The 21761-nt window shown below is 37.1% G+C and overlaps 1 protein-coding gene across 8 annotated transcripts in view; it reads left to right on the forward strand.

Moving 5' to 3' along the window:
• Positions 1 to 21761, forward strand: part of SLC11A2 (solute carrier family 11 member 2) — a 120174-nt gene that overhangs the window by 41551 nt on the left and 56862 nt on the right. For 5 of the 8 annotated variants that reach the window (XM_051961600.1, XM_051961602.1, XM_051961603.1 and 2 more), the window contains exon 17: positions 308 to 4044. The exons of the other annotated variants lie outside the window; for them this stretch is intronic. In XM_051961600.1, the coding sequence (XP_051817560.1) occupies positions 308 to 385 (78 nt within the window). In that variant the 3' untranslated portion in view covers positions 386 to 4044. Of the gene's footprint in view, positions 1 to 307; positions 4045 to 21761 lie in introns of those variants that run through there. 8 annotated transcript variants of the gene reach the window in all.

Below are 21761 nucleotides of genomic sequence, written 5' to 3' on the forward strand. Positions count from 1 at the left end.
TCCTTATCTGCAAAATGGGAAGGATGATTGGACTTAACCTCTAAAATCACTTCCAACTCTAAATATGTTCTCTCACACTCATGTCTGTTGTTATATTTGTGGTCAACCATGAGAAACTTTCCCTTCTCCAAAACTGATTTTTCTTCTGAGATATCAGGGATAGATTTAGTGTGGCAGTCCCTAGGAAATAACTAGGCTGATACAGTTTACAGTCATTTCATATTTGGGATTTCATATTTGGAATGAGTCTGGCACTGAAAAATATCTCCGACTTATTTTTTATTTTGCTTTTTCTCTTTGCCTTCAGTACCACCTAGGATTGAATCCTCATCCTGAGCTCTTCCTCCTGAACAACGTTGACAGTGACTCCATCCTCTCAAGATGACAGCTTCAAGAGACTTGAAATAATATTTTCAAAAACTCTTATGCCAAGTGACCTGTTACATAATAACTTTGTTAGTTCAGAGGTGAGTTTTTGTTCAAGGAATTTGAACAAAAGTCAGAGATTTCCTTATGGAAAGGCTATTAAATGCTGACAGAGAACTACCCACCTTGTAAAGGTGTAAACAGTCATGGGAGTGTCAAGAATCAAATGACTGCTGGATTTTGGCCTTGTGCCCTATGGGCTTGTGTTGTGATTTCTGACTTTTTTTTTTTTTAGAAGTTATAATTTATATAATTACATATAAAGATATAAATATTTGAGTGGGATTTTAAAAATTTTACATAAATTGATGATTGTAGTTTTTAAAACTTTTTAATGCTCAGAGAAGTCAGATTACACTGAACTCTCTGGATCAGAGATGAGAAAGGAGAATTAATGGGGCTTTTAAAAGCTGAATTGGTCAAACTGAATCTCCTTTAAAATAATGCTTCATATCAGGGCAGCTAGATAGCACAGTGGATAGAGCACCAGTCCTGAAGTCAGGAGGACCGAAGTTCAAATCTGGGCTCAGATACTTAGCACTCCCTAGCTGAGTGACCCTGGGCAAGTCACTTAACCCCAATTGTCTCAGCAAAAAAAAACCCACAAAAAACAAAAACAATGCTTCATATAAGAAGTCAAAGTTATATTTAAATTGACTGGTTAAAACCAGATTATATACTTGATTGTTTGAAAGAAAAATATAGTGCCTAATAATCACTTCTTTTTTCCAAAGGAGCATCTACCACTTCTTGCCTGTAATATTTAAGCTTTAAATTAGAAAACATCATAATGTCTGCTAAGATCTTTAATTTACTACTTCCAGATGTCACATCCTAGATGACCATCAGCTTATCATTTTTTCTGGTCAAAAGTCAAAAGTCTAAAGCCTTAAACTTTTTAACTTGCACAGGACATTTCACGTATTCTTTGGAACTGCCTACCATTTCTGATATTTTCATGTTTTTATGTAAGCACTCCATATAGGCCCAAGGTTTGCTTCCTGTGATTACTGGTATTTGTTTTACCAAGAGCTAGATATGATCTTAAATGTAATCTTTCAGGAGTGAGATTTCTGGGTATTGTGGCAAAGTGGACATTGACAGTGCCATAGAAATCAGAAAACTTGGATTTTAGCCATAACTCACTTATTTTTGTGGCCTTTACCCCTCCAACTTGGTTTCGTCATCTGAAAAACAAACGAAACATTTGAATTAGATAATTTTTAAGCTTCCTTCTAGCACCTACATTCTCTGATTCTGTGATTATCAATCTGCTACCTCTTGAAATAGATTATCTGATCCAAGGTCCTTTAAAGAATTCATTACATTTCAAGTCAACTAGTTTTTAAAGTATCATTTAAATTTATTCATAATTTACTTTGTTATCTAAGGCCCTCATTCCCTTTGTTAGAATTGTTAGCTTGAATCTTGTTTGAAACTTGAACATTCCTTTACGCATCAGAAATTCTAGAAATTCTTGAGTATTTGTAGCATGCTGGTTGTTTATTAATAGTAGAAGTAGGATGAGGGGAAATAGCTTGAAATTTAATAAGGGTCTGAACCACTTAAGTCAAAAAGTCTTTTGTTTTGTAAAATATGTATTAAATACCTGTTATATTTCTAGGAATCCTTTAAGCCTGGTATCAGGTGAACCCCAAGATGGAGTCTCTGCCCTCAAGGAGTTTCTAATCTAGTAAATTGGAATGTAAAATTGATTCTGAATTGGTCTTTTTGAACTCCAGAGTTGTTTTACGACAATTTAAGTACTCCCGGTAATTTGTGAAAAACTTGAATCTAAAATATTCATTTTTATAAATGCTCGTTTCCTTTGTTAATTAGATTGTTTCACTTAGTCAAAAAGGAATATGAGAAGGGGAGCATCAAAACAACCAGGCTTCCTATTGGTGGCTCCTGTCATTGGGTTTTCAAAAACAGGCTTAAAGAATTCTTTCCAATTTTTCCTCTTTTCCATTGGAGTGGAGAATTAAGAATAAGTAAGAGTCAGTGGTATACCTCTCATTTTGCATAATGACTCAATTCCTTGCTACGGCATTTTTGTGAATCAGATTATTTCAAATGCTCTAGAGCTTGAGACTCAGAAGGGACCCTTCACCCCTTGCTTTCCGTAACTGGCATCCTACAATAAATGTACTATTTTCAAAGGCATCTTGATTCATTTTTAGACAACCTTAATTAAGGTCTTCTTTATTTAAACTGAAAACTGCTTTCCTGCCCACTAGAGATAAAATCTTACTCTTCTTTTTGGTAACAGTCCCTTGGATCTGTTTGTTTTATGACAAACATTTAAGTGTTTACTATAACAAAACTGCAATCCAGAAGACAAAAGTAGAATGCCCCTGCCCTCAAGGAGCTTACATTCCAGTGGGTCATAAAATAAACACAAGATATAAAAAAATCAAAGAAGCTACCCCAGATGTTCATGGGGACTAAATGTGTCCGATCTGTGGCAGAACATTCTGAACTTGGTCTGAACAGCGACAGTTGGACACATTGTAACTCGACTCTAACATACTGATGTCCAGTATGAAAGACCACAGCCAAAATGCCAACACATTTTCTTATCTTAGTTCCAACTCTAATCTTAACGCCAGCTCTATCCCTAAACCTATTCTGTATATGTACAGTGTGTGTAAAATGAACACAAGCTAGCTTTGGGAGGGGAGTACACTAATGGCTAACTTTCATGAGCAAGTGCTTCTTGAGCTGAGGCTCAAGAGAACACCAGAGATTCTGAGGGAAAAAAATGAGAAAGGGAATACCTTTGAATTATGGGAGACAAGCTAGTGAAAAAGTATGGCTATGGAAATATGTCTTCCTCATTCCAAGCCTGCCTAACTACATACTGATACAACTTATTCCACTTTAAATGGCCTCCCCAAAAAAAAATATCCAGAAAGAAATTGCAGTTGCTTTTCTTAGCACATGAGATCCTACCCAGGGTCTATAAACTAATAAATATTTTTTAATTAAAAATTTTTTTTTGATAATTGCATTTCAATATAATTGGCTTCCTTTGTAATCTAATTTATTTTAAACTTAAGAGTAGGATTAGGAAGAATTTCTAGAACCTTACTGGACTTATTGTGCCAAAAATAGTTATAAAATCTTAGTGTTCCATTCATCCACCTATCTGTCCATCTATCTTTGAGACATAAATCCCCATTGAGGGGGAGTTACTTGTGATTTGTCATTGTTCATCAATTGTACCTTTTTTCCTCAAAGGAACAGTCTTATTTCTGAATGCCATGTCTCTGGTAAACATGAGCTGGAGCTTGGCTTGTTTACTTTTAGGTAATTCAAGGGCTGGTTACATCTCTAAATTTTAGAGATAGGTATTGGGAGGTTACATTTCACAACTGCTGCCCAGAGGATGGAACTCTTTTCTCTAGTGATGTCATAGCCATGTTTGATACAGATGGGAATATCACTGGAAAGGTCGTGTGTGTGGTCTTTTAAGTATGAAAATATAGGGATAAGAAAATGGTGGTTTTTAAAGCTTGATGGATGTATTTTGTTTTTATATTGCAAACATTCTGTTTCCAGGAAGCTTTTTGTAACAAAATTACATAAAACATAATAAAAATATGATTAAATGAAGCAATAACTTGAGCAAACTTGAAAGATATGCCTTGAATCCATACAAATTATTAGCATTTTTACATAATACCAATAACACCCAGTAGAAAGAGAAAGAAAAAGAAATTCTGTTTAAAAGTGCTACAGAATGTATAAAGTACTTCTAAGTTTATCTTCCAAGATTATGCCATGCACAAGAATTATATAAGTACAACTATAAAAAAACAGTTTACAGAAATGAAGATTGATTAATTGGAAAAAATATTAATTGCTCATGGGTTATATGAGGAAGAATTACTATTTAAATAAATCTACTTATTCAGTGCTATCACAAAGGATCTTTATATAACTACTAAAGGTCTAGAAAAAAATAAAGATAAAATTATTTCAGAAAAAGAGATCAAGAATCTCAAGAGATAGTGAAAAGAAATGGATACAAAGGAAACTTAGCTGTTTCAGATCTCAAATTATAGAACAAAGTAGTAATTTGTCAAAAACAGTTTGGTTTCTGATTTAAAAACATCATTAAGTGGAATCGATATGGTCTATGACAAATATATTTAATACCTTAAATACGTTATTAATATTTTATTTGAAAGGGAGAGATTTACTGGGACCAAATGGATCCATGCTTTGGTCCCAGGACTAAATGAGACCATCCAAGAATCCAGCAGCAAATGTCCGATACAAGATTCTTTTATAGGGTAACAAGAATGATGACATAATGGGCTCCCTGAGATGGGTATGACCTAATGGGAGGAGGCACCTGATATTCTAATGATGTCTAAAATGGTTAAAAACCTTTATCCCATCAAACATTAAGAGGGAATGATTATAGCCTGAGATCTTGGGGCAGAGTAAATGAGGTAAGACAATTAGGGAAACTGGGTCAGGATATTAAAAGGGAACTGTGGCACAACAATATTAAACACAAAGATCCCAGCTACTGGGATAAGGAATCCCTTTTTGACAAAAAGTAATAGGAAAATTTAACACGGGAGAAATTAGAATTAAATGAGTATCTTATAAATTATACCAAGATAAACTCCATATGGGTACGTGTTATATCATGGGTAAAAGACATCATAAATTGGATAAATAAACTTGTAAATATATACAAAACAAGCTGTATGGAGGATAAATAAGGAATAATTAACAAAAAAAGGTGGGGGGATATTGGAATTGAGGAGGATTAAGGAAGATTTCTGTTAGGTGGGGTTTTAATTGGTACTTAAAGAAAGCTGGGAGGTCTCTAGTTAGGAACTAGTTAGGGTCTCTGAACTTTTCCCTCAAATCTCTCAAAAAGATAGATAGTGGGGGTCAAAGTCCAGAGGCTACTCAAAACTACTATCTAGTTAAGGAATGTGGAGCAATAAATCCTCTTCTGTTGCTCCTCATTTGTTGACTTCTTATCTTGTCTCCGCCCTAGACTGACAATACTTTGTTAAGAGACATCCTGGCTCATTATTTGTACTTATTTTTCTTTTTAAAATACTGCTCCCTTATCTCTCCAGTATTTTTCCCTCCCCACTCCCCTGTCTGTTAGCCTGCTGACTGAAACCTAAAATTTCAATATATGAAGTCCTCTCAAATTTTATTAATTAGTTAACAAAGTATTTTGTGACTACAAGAGAAACTCTTTGAATTCCCTTTTGTGGTTTTTGGTGAGGCATTTGGGGTTAAGTGATTTGCCCAGGATTGTTATACCACAGTTCCCTTTTAATGTCCTGACCCAGTTTCTCCAATTGTCCTATTTAGTTACTCTGCCTTAGGTTATGACCTTTCCCTCTTAATAGTTGATGAGATAAAGATTTTATATCTTTAAGCTATAATCACTCCTTCTTAATGTTTGACAGGATAAAGGTCTATCCATTTTAGACATCATTAGAATATCAGTAACCTCTCCAGTACCTCCCTCCATTGTGTCATCCTAGGTGCCTCCCCCCATTAGGTTACCCCCATCCAAGTACCTCCCTCATTATGTCATTGTTCTTGTTATCCTATAAAAATCTTGCTGTCCCAATACTTAAGGCTGGATTCTTTGAGAATGTAGTCTCATTCAGCCCTGGGACCAACCATAGATCCATTTGGTCCCAGTATCCCTCTCTATTTAATAAATTATTAAATTGTTCTCTAATCTCTGTCTTGCTCAGTTTTTCCAGCATTACAGGATCACAAAGCTCACAAGGGTCAAGTATCTAAGATCAGATTGGAACTCCGGTCCTCCAGAGTTCATACTCTAACCATTACACCATCTAGCTCCCCCCCTCTTTGAATTCTTTCAAAACAACTATGAACTCTCAGACACTGTCAGATTGGAGAAAGGAGAGTGTTCTAAGAATGGGGAATAGGCAGATAAAATGCCTGGACTTGAGTGAAACAACTGTGAGCCCGGTGTCACTAAATTGAGGAGTAAAATGTAAGAAAACTGGGGGCAGCTAGGTGGTACAATGGATAAAGCACCAGCCCTGAAGTCAGGAAGACCTGAATTCAAATCTGGTCTTAGATACTTAATACTTCCTAACGTGTGACCCTGGGCAAGTCACTTAACCTCAATTGCCTCAGCAAAAAAAAAAAAAAAGTAAGAAAACTGGAAAGGGGCTAAATTATGGAGGGTTTTGAATGCCAAAGAGAACATTTTATATTTTTTCTTAGAGCTATAAGAAACCACTGGAAGAGTTTATTGAGTAGGCAATGACATGATCAAACATTTAATTTAGGAAAATTACTTTAGTGGCTGAATGGAGAAGAAATTATAATGGAGACAGAAGAGGCAGGCAGACCCACCAGCAGGCTACAAACTTTTTTCAACCATTTGTCAAAGAATGGAGCATTCTCTTTGTTTCTAATTATTTGCTTACCACAAAGAGCTTCGATGGATATTTTTATATGTTTTTAGAGTAAGAAAAAGCAAAAAGGGGCTTATTCTGATCTCAGGAGAAAGGGCACCTCACACCTGACAAGGTGTTTATCAGCAAAAGGAGTGCAAAGTAAAAACTGCAAAACACAAGATTAAATACCCTGAATGCAGAAGCCTGCCTGGCCTTTTCTCCCATTGTTTGGGGGAATCCAAGCTTATATTCTAATCACAGAAATCTAACATAGAAACAATAATAAATTGTTTTTAAAAGAGATACTTAAAGGCTGATTAATAAGAGATGGTGATGTCAGATTGGCTAAGATGACAGAAAAAAATAATGATGAATGTTGGAGGGGATGCGGGAAAACTGGGACACTGATACATTGTTGGTGGAGTTGTGAACGAATCCAACCATTCTGGAGAGCAATCTGGAATTATGCCCAAAAAGTTATCAAACTGTGCATATCTTTTGATCCAGCAGTGTTACTTCTGGGCTTATATCCCAAAGAGATACTAAAGAAGGGAAAGGGACCTGTATGTACAAAAATTTTTCTGGCAGCTCTGTTTGTAGTGGCTAGAAACTGGAAAATGAAAGGATGTCCATCAATTGGAGAATGGCTGGGAATTGTGGTATATGAATGTTATGGAATATTATTGTTAGGTAAGAAATGACCAGCAGGATGAAGACAGAGAGGCTTGGAGAGACTTTACATGAACTGATGCTAAGTGAAATGAGCAGAATCAGGAGATCATTATACACTTCGACAACGATATTGTATGAGGATGTATTCTGATGGAAGTGGATTTCTTTGACAAAGAGACCTAACTCAGTTTCAGTTGATCAAAGATGGACAGAAGCAGCTACACCCAAGGAAAGAACACTGAGAAATGAATATCAATTGCTTGCATTTTTGTTTTTCTTCCCGGGTTATTTATACCTTCTGAATCCAATTCTCCCTGTGCAACAAGAGAACTGTTCGGTTCTGCACATATATATTGTATCTAGGATATACTGCAACCCATTCAACATGTAAAGGATTGCTTGCCATCTGGGGGAAGGGGTGGAGAGAGGGAGGGGAAAAATCGGAACAGAAGTGAATGCAAGGGATAATGCTGTAAAAAGTTACCCTGGCATGCGTTCTATCAATAAAAAGTTGAGAAAAAAGTGACATCTGCAAAGTTAGAGAAGTCACCCTAAATGAGACTATTTGTGTCTGACCTGTGGCAGAGCATCCTGACCTGGTAGTGGTCTGATCAGTCACAGAGACACATTAACTGGAATCTAGTGATGTCCTTTTGGTCCTCTGAGAATGAAGGGTAACAATCATTAATTTTAAATTTGATCAAATTCTATTTCTGATTTAATTTGTATTATACCAATATATTTTCTCTTTATTCACAGAACATAGGGGGAAGAGGGAGAAATCCACCACCAAAAAAGAAAGAGCCCATTGTTGGTTTATAATCTCATTGTGGAGGAATAAGATTGTGGAGTGGGATAAGAAAGTGTTTAGAGGCCCACATTCTTTTGATTGATTTCTTACCTTCCTATTTCTATCTCTACTTACAATATGTCTGTTTAGTTGTAGTAGTAGCTATCTTATTAGAGATTGCTCTCATCTCCTATCCTACTAAGACTTGAGGTATGAATGAGGCTCCTCTTATCACTTCTCTGAGAGTTTCCTTCATGGGAATTAAGTAAAGTTAACATGTTTGATATTTATTCTTCTTAGTAAGCATTTCTAAAAAATCTTTCTTACTCTGGGGGTAGCTGTGTCTTTTTTTTTTTTTTTTTTTTTTAGTCATCCTGAAAGATTGAGCTTTAACAATGCTTAGACATTTAGTCTTGAACACTTAGAAGCCCCACACAAGAATATAGGGAGAAGAACTTTGAATTTGTTGAATTCCCAGGTGTTTTCCCCAGGTGTTTCCTTCTCATTAAGTTAAAACAAACTAATCTTATTTTTTCAATTTCCACTTAGTTGCCAACAAGCAACCAACTTCCCTTTTTCTTTGACTCTCTTTCTCTCTCACTTCTTCCATCTATTTGTTCTTGCTGAAACCCAGCCTCCCCCAACGCACAGCCTTTCTGGCCACTCTTTCCAGCATTGGTTGCAACCTCCATTTATTCTTCTCTCCTCATTGCTGATGATGAAAGGATTAGAATGCTCCTTACTCCCCATTTCCACTTTTAGGTTCTCCCCTTTCCTCCATATTTACCACCCAATCTACAGACTCCCAGATCTTTCTCTTTTTCCTCAATGAGTGTTAGCTGACTTACAATTTTTCCCTCCTCCCCACCTCTTGCCCTTGTAATGCCCGAGAAACTGAGCAAGACAAAGATTAAAGAACAATTTAATAGTTTATTAAATGGAGAGATTTACTGGGACCAAATGATCCATGTTTGGTCTTAGGGCTGAACGAGACTATCATCTCAAAGAATCCATCCCTGAATGTCGGATAACAAGATTCTTTTATAAGGTAACAAGAACAATGACATAATGGGGGAGGAACCTGGATGGGGAGGACTTAATGGGAGGAGGTACCTAGGATGACATAATGGGAGGTACTGGTGGAGAGGCTCCTGATATTCTAATGACATCTAAAATGGATAAAGACCTTTATCCCTTTAAACATTAAGAGAGAATAAGTATAGCCCAAGGTCTAAGGGATCCTCAAACTATGGCCTGTAGGCCAGATGCCGCAACAGAGTACATTTATCCCCCTCCCCCAGGGCTATGAAGTTTCTTTATTTAAAGGCCCACAAAACCAAGTTTTTGTTCTTACTATAGTCCGGCCCTCCAACAGTCTGAGGGACAGTGAACTGGCCCCCTATTTAAAAAGTTTGAGGACCCCTGGGACTCTAAGATATAAGACCTTTATCCTATCCAACCTTAAGAGGGAATGGTTATAACCTGAGGCAGAGTAACTAAATTGGACAGTTAGGGAAACTGGGTCAGGACATTAAAAGAGAACTGTGGCACAACATCCTCATACTGGGAGGCTTTAGCAGACATATCAATTCTCTCTCAAATATTCACCCCTTCAGTTTTTTTAGTCTACTCACCTCTTCTGAGCTAGTCCTTCACTCCGCCTTAGTCACATAAAGGTCAAAAATTTGATCTTGCAATCAATCGCAAACATATCATCACCTGATTGAAGAATTCTGAAATCCCTTTATCCAACCAGAACTGTTGGCTTTTTATTTCTTCCTCTGCCTTCCCTTACATCCGTGATATAAATCTTCCTTCTTTATGTTTGACAGGATAAAGATGTATTCATTTTAGATGTTATTAGAATATCAGTAACCTCTTCAGTATCTCCCTCCATTGTGTCATCCTAGGTACCTCCCCCAACATTAGGTTATCCCCATCTAGGTACCTCCCTCATTATGTCATTGTTCTTGTTATCCTATAAAAAAGCTTGCTCTCTGATACTTAGGGCTGGATTCTTTGAGACTATAGTCTCATCCAGCCCTGGGACCAAGATCCATTTGGTCCCAGTATATCTCTCCATTTAATAAACTATTAAATTGGTCTCTATTCTCTGTCTTGCTCAGTTTCTTCGGCATTGCATTTTCGAGCTCCCCAGCGAGATATCAGGAACTGAGAATAGGACTAGGGGTTAGGGACATTTCAAGTCTCCACTTTAGGCTGGAAGACAGTTGGGGATCTGGGTTTTCTCTTTCTTGGAAAAGGTGAGCCCTCTGGATTCCTCCAGAGGCTCCAGGAAGAGAGCAGTTCACCAGCTGGGGCCACCCCCGATAGTGGATACTTTTGATTCGGCCAGGAGAGAGTAAATCCAATCTGATTTGTTTTTGTTTGTCTGTGTTAGCACTTGGATTCTCAGAATATTAGAATGCTGATGGAATGACAGGCATTGAATTCTGAGAAGGTTATTACTGGGGACACTGGATAATACCCTCTGGTTTTGTGTCTCCTAGACACCTGGTCTGATACTTGCTTGTGCTAACACCTGGGTTCTCAGAATAACAGGACACCGACAGATGTTAAAATTCTGAGAAGTAGTGTCGAACTGGACACAGTTGGCACTACCTGACTGTCTCCTAAGCACATCTGGTTCTGTGTGCCAGTTGGCACAACTCTGGGCATTCCAGAGTATAAATCTGGGTGTCTTTTTAATGCACCATTTGGCTTTGGTTTGTGATTAGTGTCGAATCGGACATGGTTGTCACTACCTGGGTGTCCTTTCAAGACACTATTTGGCTTGGTTCTTGATTAGTGTCAAACCAAACGCGGTTGTCACTACTGGAGTGTCCTTTCAAGACACCATTGGCTTGATTTTGATGTCAGTGTCCTACTGAATGTTGTAATTGTGCAGTCTAAGTATGATCAGTGTTCTATATGTCTTGTATGTTATTGCCTGTTTTGTGACTTAAGGTTTAAAAAACTGTTAAAAAGATATTAGGAGTTCTAGTGGTATATGGTATAAGGTCACTTTATCATGGGAAAATCTGTCTCAAAACCAAAAACTCCACTAGATCATCTCCTTAAACATTTTTCTGAGACATTTAAACACCAGGATTATGGGATTATGGGATATATTATGGGGAAAAGGATAAATTAAAACTGTTTTGCCAAAAAGTGTAGCCTTCCTTTGGAGGCCACCAGAAGAAACATATGATAAAGAAATAGCATGAGCAGTGCACCAGATAGTTACTGGTGAACCTGACCATCCAGATTAGTATCCCTATATAGACATCTGGCTATAAGTTATTTCTTACCCTCCTTCCTGGCTAAGGGCAGTTTTTAAATTGTGGGAAATAAATTTTACTGTTGCCTATGCAGGCTAGAATTAGTTATCTTTAAGTATAAGATCTTAAAAGAACAATAGCTTGTTAAAGAAGTTATGTTAACTTGCCTGAAAGGGGTCATGTGCCTCTAATTAGGTAAAGATTGTAGCAAAAAGGATCTGACTTTGCTGAAAGCTTCAACTTTGGCCAAGTTGTAGCTTAGGAGTCCATTGGAAATAATGGCCACATGGGGTCAGAAGGAGTTAAAGAAAATATGCTGTTTCATTATTTGAAATGAGATAGGAAAAGCAGTTTTATATTACTGGGAATTTAAAGCTGTTTGTTACCTATATTATAACATTGTAAATTATGCTTTAAATCCAGCTCTGCTGGACATGTGGGTTTTATGGAATTCTCCCATCCACCTACCCACTCACGGATTTCTGCTACTTTAAATATTGGGTGGGGTAGGGATCTTTTGTAAAGATTTAAACTGGCCCCTCCCCCGCCCCTGCTGTTACTTCAGCTATTGGACATCTAGTTACCCTGGAGTGAAGTTTTAGTTCGACTCCTCTCCCTCCTCCCTCTGAACTGTTCCAGACATTTTTTATCAAATTGTAGCTACCTGGTTCTTGGCTAAAAGCAGCAAACTGATTTGTAGAAATATAAGGTTATGGTAAATATCTGTTTAGGATTTGTTATTGGAGGTAAAATTTCTTGGCTTTGTAGTTAATATTTCACTGCATTTTTTTTTTCCTCCTGTAACTGATTTCTATAATCAGAGCAATGGTCGATGAGAAATTGTTAATTCAATTATGTCATACCTTGCTGTTTCCAATCTGGTTATCCGTAATCATTATATGCTAAATACTTGAGGAAATAAGTATTTGGTCTGGTCATCCATTGGTTACTAGATATTGTGTCTGGATATTCAAGTTTTTTTAAGGTTTATAACTAATGAGAGGCCACATCTTGTAGCAGTCCTTGTGGACCAGTCTTTCTATCTCAGACTGTTCTAACTTTTCTTTGTTAGATTTGTTTTTGTTTCTAGATTTGGTCAAATTACAGTTATATTGACTTGCTTCTGGGACCTAGATCAAGCTTTGATTGTCAGCACACCACACTACACCCATCCCCCTCCGTGGACTAAGCATCTCCGCTCATCTTCAGCAGAAAGCAGCTTCTGAGAAAACCATGCCCCTTCTCCTGATGTAATTTGGACTGATATGGGGGAGTGGGAAAGTGGTTGAATTGTTAGAATTTTAACTGTATTACTGTGTGTTTAAGACTTGGGATGGAAATTGTTAAACTTGTGTAACTATTGCTGTTATGTTTGAGGGTCTTTTAGTCTGTTATGTATATGCATATGATTTATATGTGGGATGGTTTCCAAAAAAGAAAAAAAAAAGGAGGAAGAAATAGGAAATTGGGGAAACTGGCATATTTTCTTAGGCGCTTCTGCCCTACTCCCTATATTACTAGTTCAGATTTAATTGGAAGTCCTTTAAACAGTCCTTTTCATCTTTACTCCTTGCTTAAATTTACTAGACTATGATTTGCTGCTTGTGCTTTAACTTTGAAATCCCTTATTCTGTTGGAATTGCCCTGGCAGACTCAGTTTTGGGGATTATTTTTTAGAAACAACCAGAAATCAGATACCTGTCTTGGGACTGGTCTCTCTGACCTGTTTCTCCCACTCCTGTTACCCCAGGTCCTTAATTAGTATTTCAGCGTACTTAAAAGGACCTTGTAGTTGATATCGGGCCTCTAAAAGTTTGGGGTTTGCCTGCCTTGGTTTAACTGTGCATAATCTGCTCAGAAATCTGATCCTTTCTGCAGCCCTGTCTGTTCCTCTGGGAGGGGACAGGTGGAGCTATTTCAAGCCTCACCCTTCTCCCCTGGAGTGGGTTGCCCCTCTGAATGGGCAGCACAATTGTCTTGAGCCCTGCTGCTCTGTAAGCAGAGGCCGAGTCATGCACAAATGGTCACAGACCTAACTCACAGTGAATTGTCCATAAACTCCCCAACTGCAAAGGATCTGACATGATTGTAATAAGGAACTTTGTGTATTGCTGATTAACTCTGGGGTTATCAGGAAGAGACTTGACCTTGCCATAAGTCCTTGCATTGTTCTCGCTTTATTTTTATTTTTATTTTATTTACTTCACATAGGGTTCATCAAAATTATGGTGCCAAGACCCTCTAGAAGATTTGAATAGTTAAGAGAGAATGTGTGGAATGTTGTGCCACAGTTTCCTTTTAATATTGTGACCCAGTTTCTTCAATTGTCCTATTTAGTTATTTTGCCTCAGGTTATATAACCTTTCCCTCTTAATGTTTGATGAGATAAAGGTCTACCTCTGTTGCTCTGCCCCCAAACCCCAGGCTATAATCATTCCCTCTTAAATGGTTGATGAGATAAAGGTTTTATATCTTTAGGTTATAATTATTCCTTCTTAATGTTTGACAGGATAAAGATTTATCTATTTTAGATGTCATTAGAATATCAGTAACCTCTCCAGTACCTCCTTCCATTGTGTCATCCTAGGTACCTCCCCCCAGTAGGTTATCCCCATCTAGGTACCTCCCCCATTATGCCATTGTACTTGTTATCTTATAAAAAAGCTTGCTCTCTGATACTTAGGGCTGGATTCTTTGAGATGATAGTCTTGTCCAGCCCTAGGACCAAGATCCATTTGGTCCCAGTATATCTCTCTGTGGTATTTTCTTCTTTAAAATTTGTTAATGGTTCTCTCTGGGAGAGTGCAGGTTTCTCGGGGAGGTTTTCTGGAGACAGCCTTCATTTCAGTTAAAAGTAATAATCACCCAAATGCAACCAGGTGCTAAAAGTTCAGATCTTTTATTGTCTCCAAAATAGCCCGGTTAGTTTTTCTTAGAGGCCTATCTCTCTGCTTGGTTCCAAGAGCTCCCTCCGAATGTCTCCAAATCCAAAGGTTTGTCCTTCAGCCTCCAGCCAGCCAGGTGGAAAATGGAATGAATCTCTCTTGCCTCCCAGAGAAGGCTCCCCTCTCAATCTAATTCAGCTGAACTCCCTAGACTGGGCCTCTGTCTGCTTCTTATATATGACTTTTCTGAGAGAGTGCGATTATGGGTTTTCTCCCAGAGTGCTCTCTGGCCTTAAGAGCTTCAAGGGAGGTGTGAATTCACAAAGTTACAAAGTTTACTTTGTGAATCTCCCATAATTGTAGACTCCAATGAGTACTTAAATAAGTCTTGCTTATATGAGCTTTCTAAAGGTGTGAACACAAGCACTGTATCAATTCCATTGAGTTAACACTAGGATTCTAACATCTCCCTTGAGTTATCACCTTGTTTCAAATTGAGTTAACACTAGGATTCCAACATCTCTCCATTTAATAAACTATTAAATTGGTCTCTAACCTCTGTCTTGCTCAGTTTCTCCAGTATTACAAATTACATTTTCTCTTTGTCCAAGAAATCCACTTCCATCAGAATATATCCTCATACAGTACTGTTGTTGAAGTATATAATGATCTTCTGGTTCTGCTCATTTCACTTAGCATCAGTTCATGTAAGTCTCTCCAAGCCTTCTCTGTATTCATCCTACTGGTCACTTCTTACAAAACAATAATATTCCATAACATTCATATACCACAATTTACCCAACCATTCTCCAATTGATGGGCATCCATTCATTTTCCAGTTTCTAGCCACCACAAAAAGGGCTACCACACTGTTTTGACTTTTTGGTGAATCAACTCAATTCTATATTGTCTTAAGTCCCTAGTACTCTTTTCATATTACAGTTGCAACTTGCCATCAGATGATTTCCATTATTTGTCATTTTTTCACCTACAATGTAAATAGAGAAAAATCACACAACCTTCAGACTACAAATATATGTTATGTTAACTCAACTGGACCCTTGTAACTGCTAGGCAATCCTATATATCTATATATATATATATCTATATATATATCTATATCTATATCTATATATCTATCTATCTATATATATATATATCTATATCTATATATATATATATATATATATATATATTATATATATAGATATATATATATAATCCTATATAACTCCCTTATGGCCTCACTATCCCTCTTTACAACAACTCTTTTTCATCCACCTGTAAATGGTTCATAGTTTCTCCTTCCCTCGACTCTTTCTGCTAGGCCCCTTACTTCATATTTTACAGAAAAAAAATTGAAGCTATTGAACCTCTTCTTTTCTCTTCCTCATCTCCTATCACTCAGATTCCTTCTGCCAGTATCTTCCTTTATCTTTGTCTCATGATGAAGCAATATATAATAACCAAATATTCCATTGCATCCCATCTCCAATACCAATCTCTCTCTATTGGCTTATTTCCTATTACCTACAATATGCCCATGTCTTTTGCACCCTGAAAAAACCTTCACTTCACCTTTCCATCTTGGTGGCAGTGGATAGAATGCTGGGCCTCAAATACTTACTAGCTGTGCAGTCCTGGGCAAGTCACTTAACCCTGTTTACCTCAGTTTTCTCATCTGTAGAATGAGCCAGAGAAGCAAATGGTAAACCACTCCAGTATCTGTCAGACTGAAAATTCAACAACAGCTTTACTGAGATAACTCTTATTTATTTCCTATAGTAAATGATATGCACTTTCCTTTATTATTTTTTTAATAACTTTTTATTGATAGAAAGCATGCCAGGGTAACTTTTTACAGCATTATCCCTTGCATTCACTTCTGTTTCGATTTTTCCCCTCCCTCCCTCCACCCCTTCCCCCAGATGGCAAGCAGTCCTTTACATGTTGAATGAGTTGCAGTATATCCTAGATACAATATATTTGTGCAGAACCGAACAGTTCTCTTGTTGCACAGGGAGAATTAGATTCAGAAGGTATAAATAACCTGGGAAGAAAAACAAAAATGCAAGCAGTTTATATTCATTTCCCAGTGTTCTTTCTCTGGGTGTAGCTGCTTCTGTCCATCTTTGATCAATTAAGGCTCTCTTTATCGAAGAGATCCACTTCCATCAGAATACATCCTCAAACAGTATCGTTGTTGAGGTATATAATGATCTCCTGGTTCTGCTCATTTCACTCAGCATCAGTTCATGTAAGTCTCACCAGTCTTCTCTGTATTCATCCTGCTGGTCATTCCTTACAGAACAATAATATTCCATAACATTCATATACCACAATTTACTCAACCATTCTCCAATTGATGGACATCCTTTCATTTTCCAGTTTCTAGTCACTACAAACAGGGCTGCCACAAACATTTTGGCACATACAGGTCCCTTTCCTTTCTTTAGTATCTCTTTGGGGTATAAGCCCAATAGAAACACTGCTGGATCAAAGGGTATGCACAGTTTGATAACTTTGAGCATAGTTCCAAATTGCTCTCCAGAATGGCTGGATGTGTTCACAATTCCACCAACAATGTATCAATGTCCCTGTTTTCCCACATTCCCCTCCAACATTCCCCATTATCTTTCCCTGTCATTCTAGCCAATCTGACAGGTGTGTAGTGGTATCTCAGAGTTATCTTAATTTGCATTTCTCTGATTAATAATGATTTGGAGCATATTTTCATATGTCTATAAATAGTTTCAATTTCTTCGCCTGAGAATTGTCTGTTCATATCCTTTGACCATTTATCAATTGGAGAATGGTTTGATTTCTTATAGATTAGAGTCGATTCTCTATATATTTTGGAAATAAGGCCTTTATCAGAACCTTTGTTTGTAAAAATGTTTTCCCAGTTTATTGTTTTCCTTCTAATCTTGTTTGCATTTGTTTTGTTTGTAAAAAAACTTTTCAATTTGATATAATCAAAATTTTCTATGTTGTGGTCAATAGTGATCTCTAGTTCTTCTTTGGTCATAAATTCCTCCCTCTTCCACAGGTCTGCGAGGTAAACTATCCTATGCTCGTCCAATTTATTTATCTATGCACTTTCCTTTAACAAGTAGACTATTTTTCTTTGTATGACCACCTGTACTGTAATGAACAGCCAGCTTTATTTTTCTTTATTTCATGTAACATATGAATATGCCTTGCTAAAAGGTGAATGATGTGATTTATCAATGCCTTTCAGAAGACTGATCAGCCTACAATGAATATAATGACCTACATGGGGTCACACTGGGATGGTGGGCATTATTTATTTCTAAGATTACATTAGCTTTTCTTCAATAAATTCCCACAAGTTTGGAAAAAGTAGGCAATGTATACGTCATGTGGCTTTGCCTAGGGAGAGCCTCAGTGAAAACTCTAGCTTAATGCAAACAGGCAAATCTTATCAAAGTCTTTTTATATATATATATATATATATATATAAAGTGCTTTAGAGACTCAATCTGAAAATACCGACACACACATACACAATTACAGAAGAATTAAGTAGCTCACCTTTGTTCAAACTCTTCACACTCGATGCCAGGGTTAGAAAATAGAAATCACATGAATATAGAATGAAGCAGAGAGTCTAGGGGTACAAGTTCTAGGATGCTACCCAGGAAGGAAAATGGAGAGGTGATCAAAGACAGAAAAAGCCAGGGTAACCAAGACTTGGTTGTACCTCTCTTGCCTAATGCTCCCATAGAACAGGGATAGTAGAACATGCTGAATCTCTAAGAGTGCCAAGAATGGATTCTGTCAACTTTATCACAGTGACAGTGGGAGAGAAGAAGAGAGAATTCAGAAAAGCATCTTCTTTAGATACATGGAGAGCCCCATTCCTGTCTTCTAAGAGGATGAGAGAGTAGGGGCAGCTGGATGGTACAATGGATAGAGCTCAGGACCTAGAGTCAGAAAGACTGAGTCAAAATATAATCTCAGGCCCTTATTAGCTGTGTGATCTTGGATAAATCAGCTTGACTTCTTTAAGAACCCTTGTCCTAGGGGAAAAGAAGTTTTCATATTTCTTTTATTATTATTATTTTGCTGAGGCAATTGGGGTTAAGTGACTTGTCCAGGGTCACACAGCTAAGAAGTGTTAAGTGTCTGAGACCAGATTTGAACTTAGGTTCTCCTGACTTCAGGGCTGGTGCTCTATTCATTGGGCTACCTAGCTGCCCCTAGGAAATTTTCTATTAAGGAGAACCTGCCTGTTTTAAATCTTCTCAGGCAATAGCTTATTCAAACAGAATAAATATATGAATAATACAATAAGGAGGGGCTACCAAAATGTTCTTCTGGGAGTCTGAAGCATCCAACAGCCCTTTTTTGGCAGGGAGGAGGGAATGTGCAGGGGATATGAACATCAATAGCTCATTGCAGACTATATCTATAATCATCTACACATACATAGGGCAGATAGGTGGATTAAATAGTGGGATGGATAGCAGATAGAGCACCAGACTTGGAATCAGAAAGATTCATCTTCCTGATTTCAAATCAGGCTTTAGATACTGGCTCTGTGATCCTGGGGAAGGTATTTAACCCTGTTTTTCTGTTTGCTCACCTGTAAAATGAACTGTTTTATGTGACTGCAAGTGTATAACCTATATCTCATTATTTATCATTTCAGGAAAGTGGGAGGGGAAAAAGGGAGGGAGAGAGAGAATTTGAAACTCAAAATTTAAAAATAAATTGTTTTAATGTATAATGGGAAGAAATTATATAGATATACTATATATAAAATATACATACATGCATACACATACAGACACCCAAATACACGCACAGATTTTATATATATAAAGAGCTGGAGAAAGAAATGGCAAAACATTCCTAGTGCCTTTTCCAAGAAAATTCCAAATGGGGTCCCAAAGAGTTGGACAAAACTGAAAGGATTCATCAGCACAGATGCAATAGTGTTTAAAAAAAAAAAAAAAGCACTAAAAAATAGTGAACTTTCTGAATTTTCTTAGGTTTAATCTTCTGTTCCTTGTCTCTCATCTGGTGCAGCCAATATCACATCATAAACATATTAATGATTGTAGGAAATGGAGCCTTTTTTCATAACTCTTCTTCTTCCCCTCCTGGGTCTCCCAGGAGTGAAGCTGGTCAGTGTAGAGGAAATCAGACTTAGAGGGCTTTTAATTGTAGAGGGAGAGAGGGAATAGCCAGAGTCCAACCACTTTTCTTGTCAGTTTGGAAACCCAAAAGACTCAACTGAGTCCCAGACATAAGTCTTATCTTTTTTTTTTTCTTTCTTTTCTTTTTTTTAAAACAATAGCTTTTTATTTTTCAAAATACAAGCAAAAATAGTTTTCAACATTCATTCTTGCAAAATCTTGTGTTTCCAATTTTTCTCCCTCTTTCCCACCTCTCCCCTTCCCTAGACAGCAAGTGATCCAATACAGGTTAAATATGTGCAGTTCTTCTAAATGCATTTCCATTGTTATCATGCAAACACTTTTCTTTGCATAGTAACAATATCAAAGGTTCGAGAAAAGAACAACTCTGGCTTGACAAACTAAAGGCTGGCAAGAAGTTAAGGAATTAAATGAAATTAAATATTTTTAAGTGCCTCGTGTGTGTGTGTGTGTGTGTGTGTGTGTGTGTGTGTGTGTGTGTGTGCGTGCGTGTGTGCTGTGGTTGGTCCTGGGAAAACAAAGACAAAAAGTAAACAGTCTGCTCCCAGGAAGCCTACATTATGGAGACAGGCATGGAGGAAGGAGTTGGGAGGTACATATAATAAGACAAGATAGCATTATGAAATAATAAAACCAGCTCAAGGACCTTGTTGAGAAAAAGGTATAATGCAGGACAGGTGGAAACTTCGATTAATGAATTTTGAAGTTCATTTATTGATCTGAGAGTCAGGGTTTATATACTCTTTATGCTAATGATGCATAAAAGTGTGTATAAGTTACATAACATATATTCCATTGTTACATTATAGCTAGACATTAATATTAAACAGTAACTAGCAATAGAAATCTGTATCACAACATAATCATAAATTGTCTACTTTGTGATGTATGTACTAAATTTATATCAAATATGTAATTACATCACTACAGCACCTTTTTCATTGATCAGAGAAATGCAAATTAAGACATCTCTGAGGTACCATTACACACCTCTCAGATTGGCTAAGATGACAGGAAAAAATAATAATGAATGCTGGAGGGGATGTGGGAAAACTGGGACACTAATATATGTTGATGGAATTGTGAACTCCTCCCACCATTCTGGAGAGCAATAGGAACTATGCCCAAAAGGTTATCAAACTGTGTAAACCCTTTGATCCAGAAGTGTCTCTACTGGGCCCTGTACCCTAAAGAGATCATAAAAAAGGGAAATGGACCCATATGTATAAAAATATTTGTAGCAACCCTTTTTGTAGTAGCAAGGAGCTGGAAACTGAGTGAATGCCCATCAGTAGAAGAATGGCTGAATAAGTTATGGTATATGAATGTTATGAAACATTATTGTTCAATAAGAAATGATCAGCAGAATGATTTCAGAGAAGGCTGGAGAGATTCACATGAACTGCTGCTAAGTGAAGTGAGTAGAACCAGGAGAACATTGTACACAGCTACAACAAGATTATACAATGATCAGTTCTCATAGACATAACTCTTTTCCGCAATGAAATGATTAGGCCAGTTTCAATGATCTTGTAAAGAAGAGAATCATCTACACACAGAGAAAGTGAGAACTGACTGTGGATCACAACATTGTGTTCTCACCTTTTTTTAGTTTTGTTTGCTTACATTTGGTTTTCTTTCTCCTTTGTGATCTGATTTTTCTTGTGCAGCATGATAATTGTGAAAACACTTATAGAAGAATTGGACATGTTTAACATATATTGGTTTACTTGCTGTCTAGGGGACAAGGTGGAGGGAAGGGAGGGAGAAAAAATTTTGGAACACAAGGTTTTGCAAGGGTGACTGTTGAAGCTATACATGTGTTTTGAAAATAAAAAGCTTTATAACAAAAGAATAAAGGATTCAAACTTAATGGGTAATAAATAATTTAATCAAAGAATGGGTGGGGGAAGATCAAAGAAAAAAAATCACAAAAACAGATAATTTCACCAAAAAATATGACAGCATTAAGATAAGAGACTAAAACTTTTGGGATACAGTCAAAGCAATCCTGAGAAGAAAATGTTTATGTCTAAACATTTTTATCAACAAAAGAAATTAAGAACAGATCAATGAGCTGAACATGAAACTAA

This window comes from Antechinus flavipes, chromosome 5 (assembly GCF_016432865.1).
Source record: "Antechinus flavipes isolate AdamAnt ecotype Samford, QLD, Australia chromosome 5, AdamAnt_v2, whole genome shotgun sequence".
NCBI classification, from domain to species: domain Eukaryota; kingdom Metazoa; phylum Chordata; class Mammalia; order Dasyuromorphia; family Dasyuridae; genus Antechinus; species Antechinus flavipes.